General features: G+C 32.1%; 2 protein-coding genes across 2 annotated transcripts; both read right to left on the minus strand.

Annotated features, from left to right (window-relative positions):
- Positions 1-2,218: 2,218 nt before the first annotated feature.
- On the minus strand, positions 2,219-10,622 carry LOC139519620 (uncharacterized). The gene is made up of 5 exons (XM_071311813.1): positions 9,540-10,622; positions 7,843-7,911; positions 6,468-6,548; positions 4,609-5,077; positions 2,219-2,721 (listed from the first exon to the last, which is right to left on the minus strand). Exons 1-5 carry the CDS (start codon positions 10,620-10,622, stop codon positions 2,669-2,671), a joined length of 1,755 nt encoding a protein of 584 aa, XP_071167914.1. The 3' UTR covers positions 2,219-2,668.
- A 9-nt stretch (positions 10,623-10,631) lies between these two features.
- On the minus strand, positions 10,632-19,167 carry LOC139519621 (uncharacterized). Its single transcript, XM_071311814.1, has 4 exons — positions 18,903-19,167; positions 12,862-13,434; positions 11,397-11,554; positions 10,632-10,781 (listed from the first exon to the last, which is right to left on the minus strand). Exons 1-4 carry the CDS (start codon positions 19,051-19,053, stop codon positions 10,632-10,634), a joined length of 1,032 nt encoding a protein of 343 aa, XP_071167915.1. The 5' UTR covers positions 19,054-19,167.
- Positions 19,168-20,490: the final 1,323 nt, after the last annotated feature.

Genomic DNA, 20,490 nt, shown 5'->3' on the forward strand with positions numbered 1-20,490 from the left:
TGTTTGTACATGAGCTTTACAAGGAGCAAACAACGGTTGCATTGACAGGGTAAGTAATGCCTACTTCCATGCATCTCCTGTCATACAATTCATATTAAGTTCAAATATTACGATCGGTAATAGGACCAAATCTGTTTAATTACAGGCCAATCGCAATAATATCCTGATTCAAACATGCCAGGATATATAAACAACAGGATTTCGGACTGCAACTGATCATTATTATACAGCTATACATATATAGTTTAATTTGATCTAATCTAATTACGCTATACTTCAGAAATGAGGACAGAGACCACCAAAATGTCAAAACCACAAGCCGTCCTCTATTCCTCGAATGACATACTAAATTTGACTTATCACTTGGTTTGTGCATGTATGACCAACACGACAAGTGAAACATGTGGCACATGCTATGTTTATCCTTTCAGTGTACATAAGATCACCAAAGATTTTTGGTGATTTTCGTTTTACTCAACATTTAGATTTTTATGTTGTGACTTGAACACTGTTGTTTGTCTTTTGATCTTTTTTTGGGGGGGCCGGGGGGGGGGGGGGGGGGAGATGGCGAACGATACCAGAAGGACAGTCAAACTCATAGATTAAAAAAAAACTAACAACGCCATGTTTAAAAAATAAAAATTCAAACAGACAAATAATAGTACACAAGACACAACATAGAAAACTAAAGACTAAGCAACACGAACCCCACCAAAAAAACCGGGGGTGATCTCAAGTGGTCCGGAAAGGTAAGCAGATCCTGCTCCACATGTGGCATCCGTCGTGGTACTTATGTTATTACAAAGCCGGTAAATAGTCTAATTCGGAAGGTCACATTCGTGAAAGGGGAAGGGTATTGTTGTTATGACATAAGGAACATATCCGATATCATCTGTGTAACGGTTATTCCATAACGGTCAACCAGCTTGTGATGGAGTCCGTAAATTTTACAGATGGATGATTTCAACTTCACCGTTTGGAACTCTTGGTTTATGGTTTAATAGCTTCCTTGTGAACAGCAACCCTACATCAAGGAAACCATGATAGGACATACAAGCCCGGGAATATCGTATAAATTTGGAGATATATACTCCGTATGCAGGCGCTGCTGGAATGTTGCTACATAGAAATGGAATGTTCACAATTGGAAAGCTGAAATCATCTCTTTTGTGGTTAAGTTTTGTTTTAAACCGACCCTCCTGATCAATTTCTAGATGTAAGTCAAGATATGAGGCAGACTTAAGGTGCCTCGGGCCTATTCGAAGTATCTGTCAGAAGTGCCGTATTTTTTGTTCTTTTAATTTTTATAGAGAGTGAATCAATTGGGCAGAACAAAATAGGGGGTCCCGGACCATTTCAGCTCAAAATATTACAATAAACAGGTATGTAAAAGGGACCATTTTTCAATGAAATGATAGGAAAAACAGAGGTGTTGACATATTTTTTTCGGAATATCAAACTGTAATATAAAAAGCTAGCTTCAAGGACATAAAAAATATAGGTCACCAATCAGGAAAACAAACTATTTTTCCTTAAAATCCAAAATTTTGGCGAGAAAGTAGTGAAGTTGGGTGAAATGTCATTCAGAGCCGTCACAGATACACATAATAACGATAATAATGTGTTGGTGACAAAAAAAAACATTACTTAACATTTTTAATCAATTCAAATTTGTAAAAAAAAATTAGTGAATTTGCGACACAAACTTGTGTGCATAGTAATTCATGCGTGAAATTATATGCAGTCGAATATTCCCGACCCCCTTAACTGTATCTGTAGTATCCTTTATCTCTGGTTCGATGGGATAGGTTCGTTCAATATAGTCACCAAATATTGTTTTTTTTAGTGGGAGAACATCATCTTTATAGCGGAACGTAAAGTTATAGGATATTGCTTACTTCTTATCTTTCTTCCTTTGTAACTTACCTTATCATTATCAGATTCTTTTCAACTTATGAGTTTGATTATTCCTTTGATATATGTTGCCTCTCTTGTGCAATGTCAACAATTCGATACAGAGATGGTAACTTTAAAGTCTGCTTTTTATCAAAGATATACTGAAACTTTACCTCTATCAGTTCTTTCCAGTTAGGTCTGTTGAACGACATCCTGTTGTTCATATGTTTTGTTATTATGGACTATGTTTTACAGTTTCGTAATTTGAATATTTTAACATATTATCAAACTTAATTAAACATATATTTGTTAAGTACACGTGAATTATTGAAATTAAAATAACAATTGGTAGTATTTTCATTATAGTTTCTGATACATGTTTTTGTTTAAAATTGCTGAAGGTGTCTAATATTTCAATAATTGTTCTTCCTCGCTCAAATGTCTGTCAATAATTGTTCTTCCTCACTCAAATGTCTGTCAATAATTGTTCTTCCTCACTCAAATGTCTGACCATCATTTAAAATTTCAGTTTTGGCCTAGTAATTTATTTTCTTTTTCAGATCTAAACATCTAATGTCGTTACAATATTTCTACTTGGGATCACAATATCAATAGGTTGACTACTTGAATTTCAAAACCTCATTTTAAAATATGTCAATTCATTAAAGTTGGGCTTAATATTCACATTTGGAGCACAATCAACACGTTGACAATGCTGTTTACGAGTTGATTTTCATCTATTGAGATTAGATCATTCCTTCACAATTCTGTTCTATTGATGTGAAACGTTTATTTGTTGTTCAATTTCAACTTCAAAAGCCATTTCTAAAAAAAAAAGACAAACAAATCACTGCATGTGAACAACTTAAATGAGTGTTATATCTCATAAACTATATCATTACTTTCAACAAAATTAATTGATTGTTGGTGTTAAAATATAAAGTAAAATCACAAAAATAATGAACTCCAAAGAAAATTCAAAACAGAAAGTCCCTTATCAAATGGGGAAAAATCAAAGCACAAACACATCGAACGGAAAACCACTGTCAAAATCCTGACTTTGTTCAGTCATTGTCTTATGTAAAATGGTGGATTAAATCTGGTTTTATAGCTTGCTAAACATCTCAATTGTATGACAGTTGCATCAAGTTCCATTATATTGACAACGCTGTGTGAACAAAACATACAGACATAATAAGTTAAAATGTCAAAAGTAGGAATACAGCAGTCAACAGTGTGTTATAATATTATTATTAGCATGACCAGTCTTGCTAGTAGTGTAGAAAGACTTCAAACATAACCATTGGACTTGATTGACTATAATTTACTTTTATTAGTTAATCTTTACAAGTTCGTTAAGTAACGCTTCATGTACCACTAGTCTACGATTGCCTTGTTTGGTGTTAATATTAATTCAACACCTGATTTGCCGTATAGAAAAATGGCAAACTAAAATAATATCGTGATTATTAATTGATTCATTGTTGGAAGTTTAACTCCAGAGGCAAATATTTTAACATAAGCACCATTTTTACTTTAAAAAACTAAGAAAAATAACAAGGACTTTATAAGACTTGAAAGAAATGGGTTATAACTAATTATAAACCATATTGACTAAAATTATGAAAAGCATAGAAGGGGTTAGAAGACAAAATGAACCACGTGGATAGACACTAGATGATTCGGAATATCTGACAAAATGTCAAAAATGAGATAAGCGAAGTCCTTAACACCACTTCAATTACTATTAGCTATATGGTGGCATCCAGTTGTTTTTATTTGAGGGAGGAAACCAGATTTCAAGCAAATAACCAACAATCTTAGTCAATTTAAGATTGGAGTCGAACCCAACTGCCATAAATAGATATAAGAAGATGTGGTATGAGTGCCAATGAGACAACTCTTTATCCAAGTCACAATTTATAAGAGAAAACCATTATAGGTCAAAGTACGGTCTTCAACACGGAACATAGGCTCACACCAAACAGCAAGCTATAAAGGGTCACAAAAAAATACTAATTTCTAATCTATATAAAAACGAAAAAAGAGAAACACATAAACAGACGACAGCCACTAAACATCAGATTCCTCACTTAGGACAGGTGCAAAAGCAGGTTTCAAAATCAGAAACCATCGTATAAATTTAACAAAAATACAGAAAATCTCTACACCGTCTTTTTCAGCATTGGCAAACAGAAAGTGGGTACATTGCAGATTTTGAAAGTGCGTACTTGCTACAACTCAACATCATCAAGCGGCAGATCAAATATTGAATTAAACTCTTTCATAGAAGTTCAAAAAAATACTTGAAAATAATGTCCCTCAAATGAGTGTTGTATTTCAAACTATCGACACACAGGAAATGGCTGTACATCAGATGTACATCAGATGTAATAACTGCGTACTCACTACAACTCAACAATCCTAAACTTTACACCATAAAATGAGTCCTTCTGTTTTATAGACTTACAGAGGTATTGTTCGGGTGGAAACTAGACCTGCTTCAGCCTTCTGTGAAGCAGGTAAAAAGAGGTCCTATCTTGTAAAATTATCGAAATGAAAGATTGTTTTTAATAATAGCTAAACATTTAAATAGAAAATAGTGTAAAAGTCAAATAGTCAGGGAAGCATAAAAATACACAAACAGACAGTTTAAACAAACTGGGTAATATTTTCATATTATAGAAGTTTATCAAATTAAAGTAAGATTACCTGTTTTCACTTCATTTTTTATCTGATTCTGAAGAATTTTCACATCATCCGCAGATACTGATGTAGATAAAATCTCGTTGAGGTGATCTGAATACAGCTTTGTTGGTTTGTTATGTAGATTAAATCTGTTCACAAGGTCAAGTATTATATTCTTTAACTCATTAAAACGGGTATCATTGAGTGTAAAGTTCCTTGAGTGTTGTAGCTCATTTCTTGTAAGACGTACACGTTCAACATCATCTCCAATAGCTATGTCTGTTTTCTGAATTATTTGCCACTGACCACCCCATGAATTTGTTGGAATATGTTTGTTAAGTTTCCTTATCTCGCTGTACAAGAATGTTATATCACAATCAAGCCTTGGTCGCAGATTTTGTGTATCTTTTTTTAATAGGTCATATAAAACATCAGCAAGAATATTCAACACAATCATTCCCATCTTTGCAAAATTTATCTCCTCCTTAGTAAACTGAAAAAGAAATCAATGTAAAACATAAAGTGATATAAAATATGTACAGGCAAAAGTTTACTACATAAAGTGTGAGTTTTAAATAAATGATTTATAACTTTGCCTAATCTTCTAACTAACTTGGAAAATATACAGCACCCTAATCCTCATTATTGAAAATCTAGCTTATCCTTTTTTACCTTCCTGAATGATTATAAAATACACGAAATATTCTTCAACAAATCAACTTTTTAATACGAAATATCCAAAAAAGTAGCATAGTCGCATATACGACTTGTAACTAAGATGCCATCTGACCAAATAAAAATTATAAGTCAATTCGCAACGGTAAACCAATACAACCATTTAGATTACCAGTATCGTTTTAATTTGTTAAGCTACAGTACCTGTAACTGATTTAATATTTGTATTTGGTAATTAAGGGAGAGTTATCTCAGTGGCAATCGTACCACATCTTTTTTGTTTTAAATTTATCAGAAAATCGAACTTTTAAACTTACTGGAGAAAACTATTAGCAACAAAATGCGTAAAGGTGCATATTATATATATGTTTTTACTCAACAGATATAGTCTAAGAAAGCTGAATATTTGGGGGAAAAAATTGAAGACATGAATAATGATTTTTCACATTGAAATACATCAAAGCATATAAAGTAAAATCCAACAGTTAAATCTAAAATTATTTTTTTGGAAAAAAGATCCTAAAATTTGCAATGATTTTCAAATTTGGTTGATGATGATGCAACATACTTCCAAAAGTTTACACAAACAGTGTATGGAAGAAAATTGATCACTCTTTGGAGTATGGCTATAGTGACATACTTTATAGAAAACACTCAGCAATCACAGTATCTTTGTAAATGATTAAAATGATATCCAAAATCGATGAGGATTCCATCAGACAGAACACATTCCCAATTGTTTCAAATCAGTTAACCTCAATCAAGTCTTCAAGGCATATATCAAAATTATAAAATCTTCTACCTCGAAAATTGATTCAGTAAACCTGCACACTAAACTGGTAAGAGGACTTTCAATATACAATCTTTAAGAAATGATCTTCACTAATAGTGACAATTGAGCCCATGGAACTAAGCAAAATATAATATGAATCAAATTTCAAAACCTAGCTGATTATTCATTTTATATATATTTTTCGCTTTTTAAAAGCATATAAAACATGTCACAAGCCACGTTTCTCATGTTTCTATGTATGCTGTTTCTGAAGTTCTAAAATGTTTCATTTTATTCTTAAGCAAACTAATATTGTTACTACCTAAGGTTATTTTTATGTTACTTAATCCTGAAGATGAACACTACGAAATACAGCAGGACCAGTTTATTGACGCATAATAACCTTAATTCAAGACTAAATTGTGTCATAACATACCCCTGTCATACTTCCTGTTGAAACTGACTCTCCAGATAATTTTGATAATGTTTCCATACTACCTTGGAAACTGCAACGCATCTACAAAATATGTTCTTTGTTGTTATTGTTACTAAGTAATTCTTTTACATTAATTTGATAACTAAATATGTGGCTATGGACTTCTTGTATTGCACTATTTTGTACTTTCAGATATGGTTCAAGTTGTATGTCTTGAAACGAAAGTCCCTATAAAGCTTGTGTCGCTCATCCATATATATATGCATCCCCATCTCATACATTGTTGAATAAAAACATTTTTGTTTGATCTTTTATTTGTAATAATTTCTGATCTTTTATTCTTAGTAATTTCGGATCCATACTGGGTCTATGTGATCATTTTGGATTTTCAGATGGGGCAGCATTTTGATTTGAATACATATCATGAAATTAATTATGTGTTTTTATGACTTGAAGAAACATTATGTTGATTCCCGTATTTTGTTTCAAGTACAGTTATTCCACTTCTTTCCTAAGACACGTACGAGTACTGATACAATATCCGTATAGCAGACAACTGCCAATAGATTTACAATCAATGACACTATAGTCAAAAGTCAACTGAACTCAACTGTAATGATAATATCAATTGAGCAGGACCTATTTTACTATAAAAATCAGTGTCTTAATCATCTGATATCAGTCAATCAATGAGGTTAATTTATTTAATATCATACGTTATTTGCTTGAAATCATAAACCAAATTGCATAAATCTAATCTGAGCATTTTCTGCAATAAAAATTAGTTGTTAATTCACTATTTATATTAAAAAATTATTTTACTGCATGGTCAGGACAGGTCATCTTAAAATATTTAAACACAACGTTTCTATTTATATCACACTGAAGGTTAAACCGTATACCTTTAAAGTTAAGTGACATATAGTAAAGAGTGAGCCATTTGGACAGCAGTTTTGTTTTGTAAGTATTCATCTCTTGTAATATGATGCAGGCTACGTCATATTTTTAATCCAAACTTTTCATAGTGTATTCATACCTCTTATACATCTACCATAAAACTGTTTGGTTAATCTGTAAATACCGGTTGCACTCAAAATATTTTTCCTTTCTTTTGAATTTAAAAATGTAGCTGTAGAGTGTTCCCGCATTAAGAAATCAGCTCAATCTAAAGATATTTGACATTATTGATCAAATGCCAAAAATCTTTTCTATTAGAACTAATTGTGTTATATAATTCAGACATGGATTAATTGGTAATACACACCACATCTTCCTATATCTGTTTATTATTCAGTGACATGTAATAATCCTTGTTAGGTATTGAAATATCAAAACTATTATATTATTCAATAAATAGTCTGTAAAGGTATGGTACCTTTGTTAAAAATACTTTGTTTTCTGATTGGTGATTTGATTTCGGAGCATCGTCTGAACTCTGGGACAACTGAAAATGATATACAAACTAGTTACAGACAATAACAGATTTAAAGTCGATATCATTCTTATTATTCAAAATTATTAATGTAAAGCATTTGCAAGTGCTTACATGTTTCATCGCTTGAACATTATGCTATCTATTTCATATTAAAGCTGTTAAATTCATGTTAATCGATGTGACTCAAATTCTCATATTTGATTTATATCAATGTAAAACTTTTATCCAAACCATTAGAAGTCTAGAATAATCTTCAGAACATGGACTATATAGGATGTAGCTTCGTTTCGTGTGTATTTTAGTCTAGACGCTATCTCATCAACTATCGAGTTGACCTCCAAAGTCCTCCGATAACCATATAAGTGATGTAAACATAAATATAGATATGAATAAATTAAGCGAACTCGTGCAATTGGATTTTTCTAGGTCTATTAAATTGATATTATAGGTTAAAAATATGTGTGTATCATATTTTTTACCTGTATAAGAATAAATTTTGTAGATCAAATAAGTCAATCAAATGATTAACTAAAGGGAACAGTAGTATACCGCTGTTCAAACTCATAAATCCATGGACAAAAAACAAAATCGGGGTAACAAACTAAAACTGAGGGAAACGCATTAAATATAAGAGGAGAACAACGATACAACACTACAATGTAACACACACAGAAACGGACCAAGCAACAGACAAAATCCTACGAGAATAACAAATATAACATCAAAACCAAATACATGAATTTGGGATAGACAAGTACCGTGACACGTCTTATCGCAATGTGAATTTACACTAAAAAATAAGAGAAAACAAATGACGCAACGTTAAAATGTAAAACATACAGAAACGAACTATAATATAACAATGGCCATATTCCTGACTTGGTACAGGACATTTTTAAAGAAAAAAAAATGGCGGGTTGAACCTTGTTTTGTGGCATGCCAAACCTCCCCTTTTATAGCCATGTGAAATATAACATGAAGATGACAACTCAACACCACAGGACTACAATATAAATAAATTGGAGAATACAATTGACAAAGAAACATACGAACAACAGCCAACAAAAGGCAACAAGTTGAAAATTTAACATATTAACATTTGTTTCACTTTCAATGTTGACATTCTTTTCCTTTAAATAACCTGCAAGTGAATAGTTTACCAACAATGGTTCTTAGCTTATTGAACAATACTGGCTGCTAAAAGAGAATAGCTATCTCCCTATTTCACTTTCATAAATGATTGAACAATATTTTTTTAGATTTTAGATTTTTTATATATCTGGTAGCTAGTGGCCCTTTAAAACACATCAATTTCTTTAAAAAACTCCTTTAGTTATTTCTTGTCTGATAGAATGACATATTTTAGCATAGTGTACAGACATGTTGTAAATATTAGTAAGACATTTACAGTTTTATGGTAATCACTGCTTTAAGACAAATATGAATTTTTGCATAAAAGATATATGGCTAGTGATGCTTATATCAACGCCATTTGGTCTCGTGTGTTAGTTTGTCTCATTGTAATCATTTTTGCGTCTCTTCTTAGGCCAGTAATCGTCAGCCCTAAATATTTGTTGACATGAATATTGATACATTAAAATACATATATGTCTTATATATTTCAACATTTTACTTACACATAGTGTATTACTTTGTACATCTGACCATTCACCAATGAACATGTGCGTTCCTATACATGTCTCACAGTAATATTCTGGATTCTGCTCTTCTGTAAAGGCAAAAGAACCTGTCACAAACTCTGGTTTTTTAATGCCACATTCCCACTTTTTCGCATAGTTCACATTGGTCATCCTAAATCTTGTACTTATAATTTTGTTGATTTCCTCTGTCACAAAGTCGGCAATGTGTTTGTACATGCCTCCCGTGATAATGGCTCTCCTACCAAATTCTAAAATCTGCATCTGAATAATATTTGGACAAGTCGTTACTAGTAATTTTCTTAGTTTTCTTGTCTTTTCTAACTCAAAGACAGCAGTTCCTTTGAAAAGAGCAATTACCCTTTCTACTTGATTGTTTCCCTGTTCAGTGATGCCCACTTCTGACACTTCATACTCCCGACACAGTGAAGCAATCAAATGATTCATTAGATGTGGTGGCAAAAACCTGAATTTGAAGCATATCCGAGTGGATTTTTTACAGGTATCATCTGCCACATTAAACATTTTATAAATGTCACAACCTGGTTTTTCCATAATCATGCAAGGTACATAATAACACAATCTTTCATCGGCAGGATATCTATCTGATTTGATTGGACGTATAATTATATCAAATTTCTCCATTACATTCACGATATGGTTCTTGTGTTTGTACAAAATGTGTTCTTCTTTTCTTAATATATCTTCCAAAACCACACTATGTAATTTTCCCTTAGAATGAAATTCTTCCCATCTTTTTTGATTCTTGATACTTACAGCTCGAAATTTCCTTGGAGTCACTATGCATTTAAAAACATTAGACAACCATTGTGTATCTAAAATAATATAATCTGGAAGATCTTGAAAATAAACCAAAGCTCTTATTTCGTGATGAAATTTCAAAAACAAAATTAGTTCCTCATCCTTCAGTGGCATTGGTGTTTCTGTACAGATATGCTTCAATTCCTGAAAGGCAATAATTGGTATATCCTTCTTCTTCTCTTGATGGCTTTTTTCCAGTTGAATAAATTTCAAAGGATAGTCTATATTCCATGTTCTCATCGTTCTAGCTTATTTTAAGATGTCTTTTCGTATTTTCTGGAATACATTATCATCATCTTCAGTATTGGAAATGAACACTTCATTCCTTATGTGTCTGCGTTCATCTTCAGCCATATTTTTAGTATACATTAAGATGTTTTCTCTGTATGAGTCTTCAATCTTAAAAAGAAATGAAATATGTGTTTTTGCTTAGCCTTTTCAACAAGGAAGTTTTCAGGTCAAATGCTTTCACAATATTGAAAAGTATTAAAACTTTGTATTACAATAATTGTCATATTGCTATTTTGTGTTTTTCTTGAGTTTCAAGGCTTGGAGTTTACAAACAACATGTTTAATGTGGTACCCAACTCTTTGACTAAAATTAATTTGGCTCGTTAAAATTTTGACAAAATATTCACTTTGACCCTTTGAAAAAAATGTAAAAAAAAAAAAAAAAATGGAACCAATCACTTTTCACGGAAAAATTTCGTTGGATATATAGCAATTTGTTAAGCACTTATTTTGATTATTAAAAAGCTTAATATTTCCTGAACAATACAACGTGATTAAAACGTTTAGCTGGTGTTATCTCCCTGTAGTGTTCGGTACTACCTTAAGGGTAAAACCTCCGTCACCTTGAAATATTTGTTTTTAATCAATGCCTTTTTTATTTGAATTCGTCAAAGGCAAAGGTGAGATAAGGTTTCAATTTTACTAGAATAACAGAACAAAATGGTCATCAATATACACAACGAAAAGTTTGATTTGCTTTAAAAAAATTTACAGGTTCTTAACCTCTTCTAACTTTGAAGTCACAGCATCTTTCCAAGTACAAACAATTACTACTGGTGGATCAAGACTTTCAGATGCACTCATGTTTTCAGCAGATTTTTGTTTGTCCTCTTCAAGTCTACTGTAGCAATGTATTGAGTCTATCCACAATCGGAATAAATCTACAAAGTGATAGGACAATGATTTTGCATCAGCATTTTTCGAATACAATGAAGATTTTATGTTCGTTGTAGCAGACAAGAAGATAAAACAGTTACTCTTCAATATGCAAGAAGTCAATGATACCAATAGAAAGCAACTGAAAGTGTCATTAGAAACATATCATTTACAATATTAATATGTGTCCTCATGACACCATGCCCTACTTGCACTTCCATATTTCCATGATAAATGAAACGCCTTCCATGTATTTGAATTTAACAGTTCACTGCCTAATTAATATGTCATGCTGTATTGTTCATTTCGGAAGAATAGCCGAACTTTAATATTTACTTTGAGGGCCATAACGCTTGACAGGTAAAGGTGAAAACCATCAATATCTGTTGATTTTATCAAGCGCTGTATCATCCTTACCATCGGAAACCAGTATGTATTTTATGGCCCATGACTGTCCTAGACATTCTTTTTAGTTTCGAAGTTTTGGTCAGGCAGTGGTTAATCAAGTTTATCATCCGGAAAATATCAAAACCCAATTGTTATGTACTGGGAGACATACATTTTGAACAGTAGATGTCAAAACCATTTAACTTGATCTGTAGTTTAATGAGAATGAGGAAACGTCAACGTTTAAAGGTAAACAAGGGGTGTAACTCATGCTCAGTAAAACCATCATATTAAACTTGACTTGTACTTGATGGTACATGACATAGTTCTAAATTTCAAAAGTTGTCTTTTTTTTTATCATTTGGAAACTAAACTTGATGACAGATGGACATATGCATTATGTTCAGAAAACTGTATCAAAGATGATAACTGGTATGTCCACTGTGTCTTGCCAATAATCATTGGAATACAATTAATAGAAAGAAAGAATATAATGCACTAATGTATGTCAAATATGCTTACATTGATATTTGGCAATAATTGCCTTACACTCTTATCTTATGCTTGTTAAATTCCGAAACATCACGAAACATAATCTGTGTTGGAGATCATTTGACAGAGAATAAGATTTCAATAGAGAAAATGGACAAATACACATTAGAGAACTTATTTTATGAATAAATACAGTGTTCTTGATTGTCAATGTATCTGTTCCTGTCCAAAGCAACAAAATAGGTCTAAATATGCTCACGGTATAAATAATAAAACTGTGGTTGTGGTGTGATTGGTTTTATTCGATCTTTTTTTCCCTTTTAAACCTTTATTCTTGTTGTGCCTTTTTCATACATGGAACCTTGAACCATCTTATTACCCCATTCCTTCAATGCATTAAGAAGATTTTATCAATTAGTGGTAGTTTTGTTACCTTGCGCCTTTTTGTCATCAGCCTCGTTGAGCTTTGTTACAACAAGGTAAATTGCATCTAGAGACAAAAAAGTTTGATGTGTATGGTAAAATTCTTCATCGCCTGCAAAATCCCACAACAATAATGTTGCATACTCCTCTTTGTCATACAAATCAACTTTAGATTTGAGCATGGTTTTAATATCACTATATGCTTGTTCTAATAATAGATTAGCAGGTAGTTCATGAGATGTGGTAGCTACTGGATCTGGAACTTGAAGATTTGGCTGCGATGATGCGGATTCAGATTCCTTTGATTCATCAAGGTTTTCTGCTGATGTGCTCTGAAATGCTTCATGGGCTGCTACTGCTACTGATAATGGTAGATCATGAGATATGGGAGACACTTGATCTGTTACTTGAGGATTTGGCTGCAAAGATGCTGCTTCATATTCCATTGATTCATCAACGTTTTCTGAGGATGTGTTCTGAATGGCTTCACGGGCTACTACTTTAACTGATGATGGAATGTTCTTCAATTTTTCCTCATATGGTTTTAACAGTCTTGCATGAAGGTCAGATTCTTCATTGTTGCCTGTGATAGGATAATAAAAGTACTTATGTTGGTTTTCCAAGGGTTATAAAATAAATAAATAATGGACATGTGGTTCAAACGATGTCATCCAGAAACCGAGATAGAGTACACGATTCCGTCTATCAAACACTGGTGCTTCCTTGACCTAGTGACCACAAACTCAATTCTTTCTCTGTACGAGTTTATCAAACAAAGATTGGTGAATATTTGACTTATAGATTTAACGACATTGTCTTGCAACAAGACATTCTGACAATTTCAGATTATTTATGACTCTGTTACCTTTACGTTTGACTCGTCCAAGACATCAATCATGGGTCTGTTCATATCCAATGATTATTTTTTACTTCAGGTTGGTAAGTGGATTAGACAAATCATTTAAACGATAACATCTTGAAATCAAAATACTGCCCTATGAATTGGCTAAAAATTAGTGTTGACCCAATTATTAAATTGAAAATCAATAGGGATCTTTATAACAAAGAAAGTGTCAATGACTAAAAAAGAAACTTCCGGGAAACCGAAATGTAATGTCATTGAAATGATTCATCTTATGATAAGCTGAGTTTGATAAAATCAGTTTGAAATTTTGAGAAATTAACTATAATGGTATTATATCATGGCAAAACAAGTTTTTTGGATAAATCTAATGGTATTAATGTAATAGCCTACAAGATATATCAAAATTTTATTAGTATATCAGTAATGTTTACTGCAAACCTATATATTCACACTGTCGTTATCAGGATTTATCATATGTTTAGTAGAAAATACAGTAGTTTTGAATATTTGATAAATAGCCTGCTGATTAATCCATATAGCGCAACTTTGATGCACACCCTTTATAGCATACCCTTTATCACACCCCTACCCTTTATCGCATACCCTTTATCACACCTTCACCCGTTATCACACCCCTACTTTTTTTTTTTACATTAAGTCAGTTTTTATTAATGTAAGCATAAAGAATATTGTTCCTCAAAATAGGTACGGTCATTCGGGCGTGACGCAATTTATTGAATGACGTCATTGTTTGGTATGTACATGTGATCTTCCAATATCTACATGTGATGCCACGAACGTCAAGTTGTCATATTTTTTTGGCACACTAAATGCAACTATAAAAAAATACAAAACACACAAAAAAAATCAATAATAAACAAAATATTTTTTAAACAACAGCACGCAAATTTTAAGGTTACCTAGGTGCTTTGGATAAGTATTTGAGCAGTTCTTTTAAGGCTTTTAAAACAAGACAAAAATAGAACTGAAGGTAATCCAGTGAACAGTTCATATAATACAACTCTCCTGTTGAAATATATGATAAAGCGTATAAAACATGGCAAAATCCGTATCATATGTCGTATCATCCCGAGACACCAATATCAGCCCAAGGGCCTTTAGGCCCGAGGGATGATATTGGTCGAGGGTGATACGGCATGTGATTTTGCTATGTATTTTTCTCTATGTATCACACAAATGTCTTCCTATTATCTGGCTTTTCAAGTTTTTTCCTAAAAAAATCAAAGGAGTATTAATTCATAAATATGAGAACCAAACCTGACTTAAACCCGGTTCATTTTGATTCAGGTTTATAAAATGGTATTGTATTTTTATATGACACTAGAACACACCCGTGATATCGCGGGTTTGTGACTGAATTAAAGTATATAACTATGCGTATGCCATATTTTAGTATTGATATTGTCAACTGATAAAGTCATGAAGATTATATGATGCACAGTTTTCTCTGCTTTCAAAATCGTTCTGTAGGAACCCGTCGATCTGGAACCTATCAATTATTGGTAATATTAATTATTTGGAAAACAAAAGGGTCTGAAATGGAGTACTCCTTAATCAACAACATTGCTCTATATTAGTTATGAATAAAGTTGAATTCTTAGATTCGCTGTTTTACGTCATGCCGGCTAACAAATTGAAAACTGTACCTATACGCCTTATTTTAAGTCCATATTTTTAGTATTGGTATTGTCATCTTAGAAAGCCATACTGATTTAAAAACTACACTAGGGAACAATGTGACAATGATTGAATTTAGTAGTGTCAACCCTGTGATATGACCCGTGTATATAGCAAAGTCCTAAATACACCGTTTGGTGGTGCGCCTTTCAGATGCGGAACGTACATATAAGGTAATAGGTAACAGGTAAATATACTATTGGTATCGGTATCGGATTCCACCCGGAACTTGTTAATTATTGGCAATATTAATTATGTGGAAAACAAAAGGGTCTGTAGTGGTGTAATTTTTAATCAACACCATTGTCCTATATTAGCTATATATAAAGTTGAATTCCTTGATTTGTCGTTTTTATCCCATGACGGCTGACAAATTGGACCTCGTTATTTTAGAATTATAGATACTTCATAAGATAATCTGGGACTAATAAATTCATCTATTATGCTTGTTGGGATAGGAAAGATGTGTTTTATTGCATATTTCCTAGTGGCTTAGCTGACCATTTCCTAGGTCAAGCTATTGTATTCTTTTTTATTTTATTATCATTTTATGTTTTGCATTTAATATGAGGCAGGCATTACCTGTGAATAGGGACGAAGTCTGTATTATTTTTTTTTAAATTCAAACATGTTGATAAAAAAAAACAAACGGAAATACCGTAACGTTTCCGATATTGATTCTGTTTTTATGAATTTTACTTGTGACGGTATTTAAGTTATGGCGTCATGTTCAATGTAAACAAAGAAACGCAATGCATCAGGTAATGTTTATTCATACCAAAGACAAAGAATGATTAAAAATGAAATATTGGTATTGTGTTCCTTGAGTTCCTATATCCTACTAGACTAATCAAAGTCTCACGACAACAAGACCGGAAGAAGGAAGTAGAGTTATGTGTTCTGCGCAGATCCGGAAATTAAAAAACGCGACAAAAAAAAAATTGAAAGATTTTGAGTTCATTAGTACAATGAAAAGATTCGGGAAATTTTCCCGATTTTTTTTTTTATTGAATTTCCTATTGTAATAGGGGACTTCGTCCCCATAATATGAGGAAGGCATTACCTGTGAAAGGGGACGAAGTCTGTATGGTTTTATTCTATTTCAAACATATCTTAATTTCAAAACGGAAATACCGTAACGTTTCCGATTTTGGTTCTGTTGTTAGGGAATTTAGTTGTGACGTTATTTAAGTTATGACGTCATATGCAATGTAAACAAAGAACGCTATCATTAGGTAACGTTTTTTCATATCAAGGAATTATTAAAAATGAAAGTGATATTGCGTTCCTTCCTATTTTATACTAGGCTGATAAATATATATTTTACTCAAAATTTCATGCAAACGAGACCGGAAAAAGGAAGTACTTTGTAGATTTCTGTGCAGATGCGGGAATTCAAAACATGACCATAAAAAAATTGAACGATTTTGGGTTCATTAGTATAATTTTCTCGATAGTTTTTTTTTTATTGAATTTTCTACTTTTTACTCCATATTATTATCTTGTTGGACTAATGAATATGTATAAATCTTTTCGTTTTGTATGAGAAACATTTTTGCTCTGAATAAGTAAACATTTTGCAATTCACTTTCCTGTTTCTCTTTTCATTTATATAATGCCCCAATGGCTCAATAGAATGGTAAATAAGTGAAATACTCATTGATTTATTCAAGTAAATGGTTAGAGATGGAAAGCATAAAGGCAAGTTATTTGATTATGTAATTTTATGCAAACGACGAAACCCATTAATTTGTTTCTAAATTTCGATTATTTTCCTTTGGAGGAACCCCAGGATTACGGTCTTTTGGCTTGATGAACATTGGTCAATTTTCTACACAATGTATCTTATAGTAACACATTCTTGCCGATCTTAAGGGCGATAGTTCGTAAACAAGATTTTTTTCGGGGATTTTATAAATTTTCTCGTCCTTCATTTCCTTTCAACACCTTATGTTTTTTTTTATTATGATGTTTGTTAGATGTACATTATTATATATTTTGTCCATTACAATTAAATTGAGAATGGAAATGGGGAATGTGCCAAAGAGACAACAACCCTTCCATAGAAAAAAACTACAGCAGAAGGTCACCAACAGGTCTTCAATATAGCGAGAAATTCCCGCACCCGGAGGCGTCCTTCAGCTTGCCCCTAAACAATTATATACTAGTTCAGTGATAATGAACGCCATACTAATTTCCAAATTGTGCACAAGAAACTAAAGTTACAATAATACAAGACTAACAAAGGCCAGAGGCTCCTGACTTGGGACAGGCGCAAAAATGCGGCAGGGTTAAACATGTTTGTGCGATCTCAACCCTCCCCCTATACATCTAGCCAATGTAGAAAAGTAAACGCATAACAATACGCACATTAAAATTCAGTTCATAAGAAGTCCGAGTCTGATGTCAGAAGATGTAACCAAAGAAAATAAACAAAATGACAATAATACATAAATAACAACAGACTACTAGCAGTTAACTGACATGCCAGCTCCAGACTTCAATTAAACTGACTAAAAGATTATGATTTCATCATATGAACATCAGGCACAATCCTTCCCGTTAGGGGTTAAGTATCATACCATCATAACATATATGAGAAGAACATAACCCGTGTCATGCCAACAACTGGTTTTTGAATAAATGTGTTTAGTTCCGATGCAAAGACCCTATAAGTGAATCAATATAAACGCCAAAATATGCAATCTTTAATGACCTGACAACAGTATCGTAACTATATCCCTTCTTAATATATTTTTGTAGTAATGTTAGTTAAATTTTGTGGCCATCTTCATTTTTTAATGCTTATGTTGCATGTTTAAAAAATATATTAATAAATTTTGACTAAAGATAAATAATTTAACGTTACTTGGTACTTTTGACATCCAACCAAAATGAATAGAACTAAGCAATATATCATTATATTTTTTTAAACTGCTATTTTTTGGGCGGGATTTTCAAATACGCAGCCTCTGTTGTAATTACTCTACCGTTGTCACATTTGAAATATTTACAAACTTAGATCGGTCAATGTTGTTTATTTGGACTTTTTATTAAGGTAACATCGCAACTGTCGTCACTTTCGAATTTTAGAATTGTGCCAGTTGATATCGCACATTACAATTTTTATTTCTAGCATGTCTTTGTAGTCTCTGTTGTTAAAGCTATATAACATATGTCATGTTTAAAAGTTTTAGAATTTTCCCAATCCACTATAAAATAAATATGTTTAAACTAACTATAATGTTCGGTTTTAACTATTTTATATTGTATAAATTTCAAGATTGTAATAGTTTAATCAAAGTACTAGTAGATTGGTATGCTTCATTTTACATCATAATCAAAAACTAAAGAAAGATATCTGTTATCCGAAATATTTATAAATAATTACATTTATAGTTTCCATTTTTTGTGATTGGTGTTGTTTTGTACACTTTTTAGGCGTTAATATATGTATATGACATTTTGTTAAAGTTTTAAAATCTTACCATCTAATTTATTCCATTTGCCATCATCAAAGTTTGCTTTACATTTTATTTTATGAATTTCTATCCCATTAGTACTGGCCACCTCTTTTACCATGCTAATCTCTTCTCCAAATAGTCTCTTTAGTAAAGATGTTTTTCCAGATCCTTTCATTCCAACAGTAACTAAACGAATGTCCCTTTTTTTCTCAGATCCCGACTCCAGTAATTTGAGGTACAAAGGAACAGAGTTTATGTCTGCCTAATTTTAAATTTCAGTTGGAACTATATCCTCTAAAATGAAATATTTTCACAGACAAGAAAGTTATACTAATCATGAAAAAAAATGTTGTAAATATTGCCCACAGAGTTATAATCATGATAATGATGTAGGAAAATTTATTTTAATTTAATTTCTAAGGGTGAGTTAAAATTGAAGAGTAAAAAGAACAATATGTATCTTCGTTACTTATGTATCTAAGATACGGAAGCTAAATATATTTTCTAACATTCTTTAAGTCATATGATACTTCAAAACTAAAACAATGGGTTTTATAGACTTGAATTGGATAATTTTATTTTAAAACACTTGTACATGGACTTTCTTATAAAAGAAAATCCTTTATCTTATCAAAATCTTGAGAAATGAACAGTTATTGAATTATTATAATATAATATTTCAGGCTCGAAAAAATGTATTATAATTTTGGTTAAATGCTGATGTTTTATAACACTGAAAAACCACCCACCAAGGTCTTACCAGAAAAATTATTATCACATGCCAATGTATTTGTACAAGTCGAGGTTTTTTCTGCCGATTCAAGTTGATAATCATGAAGCTTGGTCTTCTTCAGCTTAGTTAAATCTTTTTCAGACACTAAAATATTTATTTAGCACCAAGTTACTTATACATTTTATATGGTCTATACAATTTTATGTGACAAGTCAATAAAGTTAGTTTTGACTTGAATATAGAGCTTAAACAACCTTTTTTAGAATGTTTTAATTTTTAAAGCTTAACGGTAAAGTATTCAGTAGCAAAGTCAGATAATAATGCGTCGAAATTAAACGCAACTTTGCTAATGATAGAAATTGTTATTTAAGATTATTTCACTTGATGTAAGTATGCTGTACAAGATGCTAATTACAAATAATGATCAAGAATTAAACAAAATAAAACAGTTCAAGACCCTACGAATTTCTCTTTGTTATCTTAAACCTCTCTAAAAAAATTAGTGTCCACTGTTAAAACAAGCGAAACTGCAAGCTACTGCTCACTGATGATACCCCCTCCCAAATATGTCGGTAAACAGGAAGTTGTTGAGTGAAGAATCTAAAAAAACATCACACGGTATAGCTGACTTACAAAAACTCTGAAACCAAATGTTAGAAATACTTATGATGTAGTTATACTGAGAAAGATGTGACGAAAAATATTCATTGGACGGATGGATGGACTGACGAATGGACGAATGGATGGACTGACGAATGGACGGACGGAGGTAAAACAGTATAACCCCTATTTTTGTTTTAAAGCGGGGGTATAACTAAACAAAATAAAAATGCCCCAGCTGGCTGTTAAAGGTCGACTTGAGATGGTTGTGTCTTATCG

Source organism: Mytilus edulis, chromosome 4 (genome assembly GCF_963676685.1).
Source record: "Mytilus edulis chromosome 4, xbMytEdul2.2, whole genome shotgun sequence".
Classification (NCBI taxonomy): Eukaryota; Metazoa; Mollusca; class Bivalvia; order Mytilida; family Mytilidae; genus Mytilus; species Mytilus edulis.

What these genes read in the sequence shown, in the direction of transcription:
- LOC139519620 (XM_071311813.1), bottom strand. Translation starts at nt 10,622, where the DNA reads ATGAGAACATGGAATATAGACTATCCTTTGAAATTTATTCAACTGGAA. An exon ending in TACAAAGTAATACACTATGT is followed by an intron (nt 7,912 to 9,539) that starts GTAAGTAAAATG and finishes TATCATTTTCAG; the next exon opens with TTGTCCCAGAGTTCAGACGA. An exon ending in CAACAGGAAGTATGACAGGG is followed by an intron (nt 5,078 to 6,467) that starts GTATGTTATGAC and finishes TTTCTTTTTCAG; the next exon opens with TTTACTAAGGAGGAGATAAA.
- LOC139519621 (XM_071311814.1), bottom strand. Translation starts at nt 19,053, where the DNA reads ATGAAAGGATCTGGAAAAACATCTTTACTAAAGAGACTATTTGGAGAA. An exon ending in CAAATGGAATAAATTAGATG is followed by an intron (nt 13,435 to 18,902) that starts GTAAGATTTTAA and finishes ATCCTATCACAG; the next exon opens with GCAACAATGAAGAATCTGAC. An exon ending in TGACTTCAAAGTTAGAAGAG is followed by an intron (nt 10,782 to 11,396) that starts GTTAAGAACCTG and finishes TTTCTTTTTAAG; the next exon opens with ATTGAAGACTCATACAGAGA.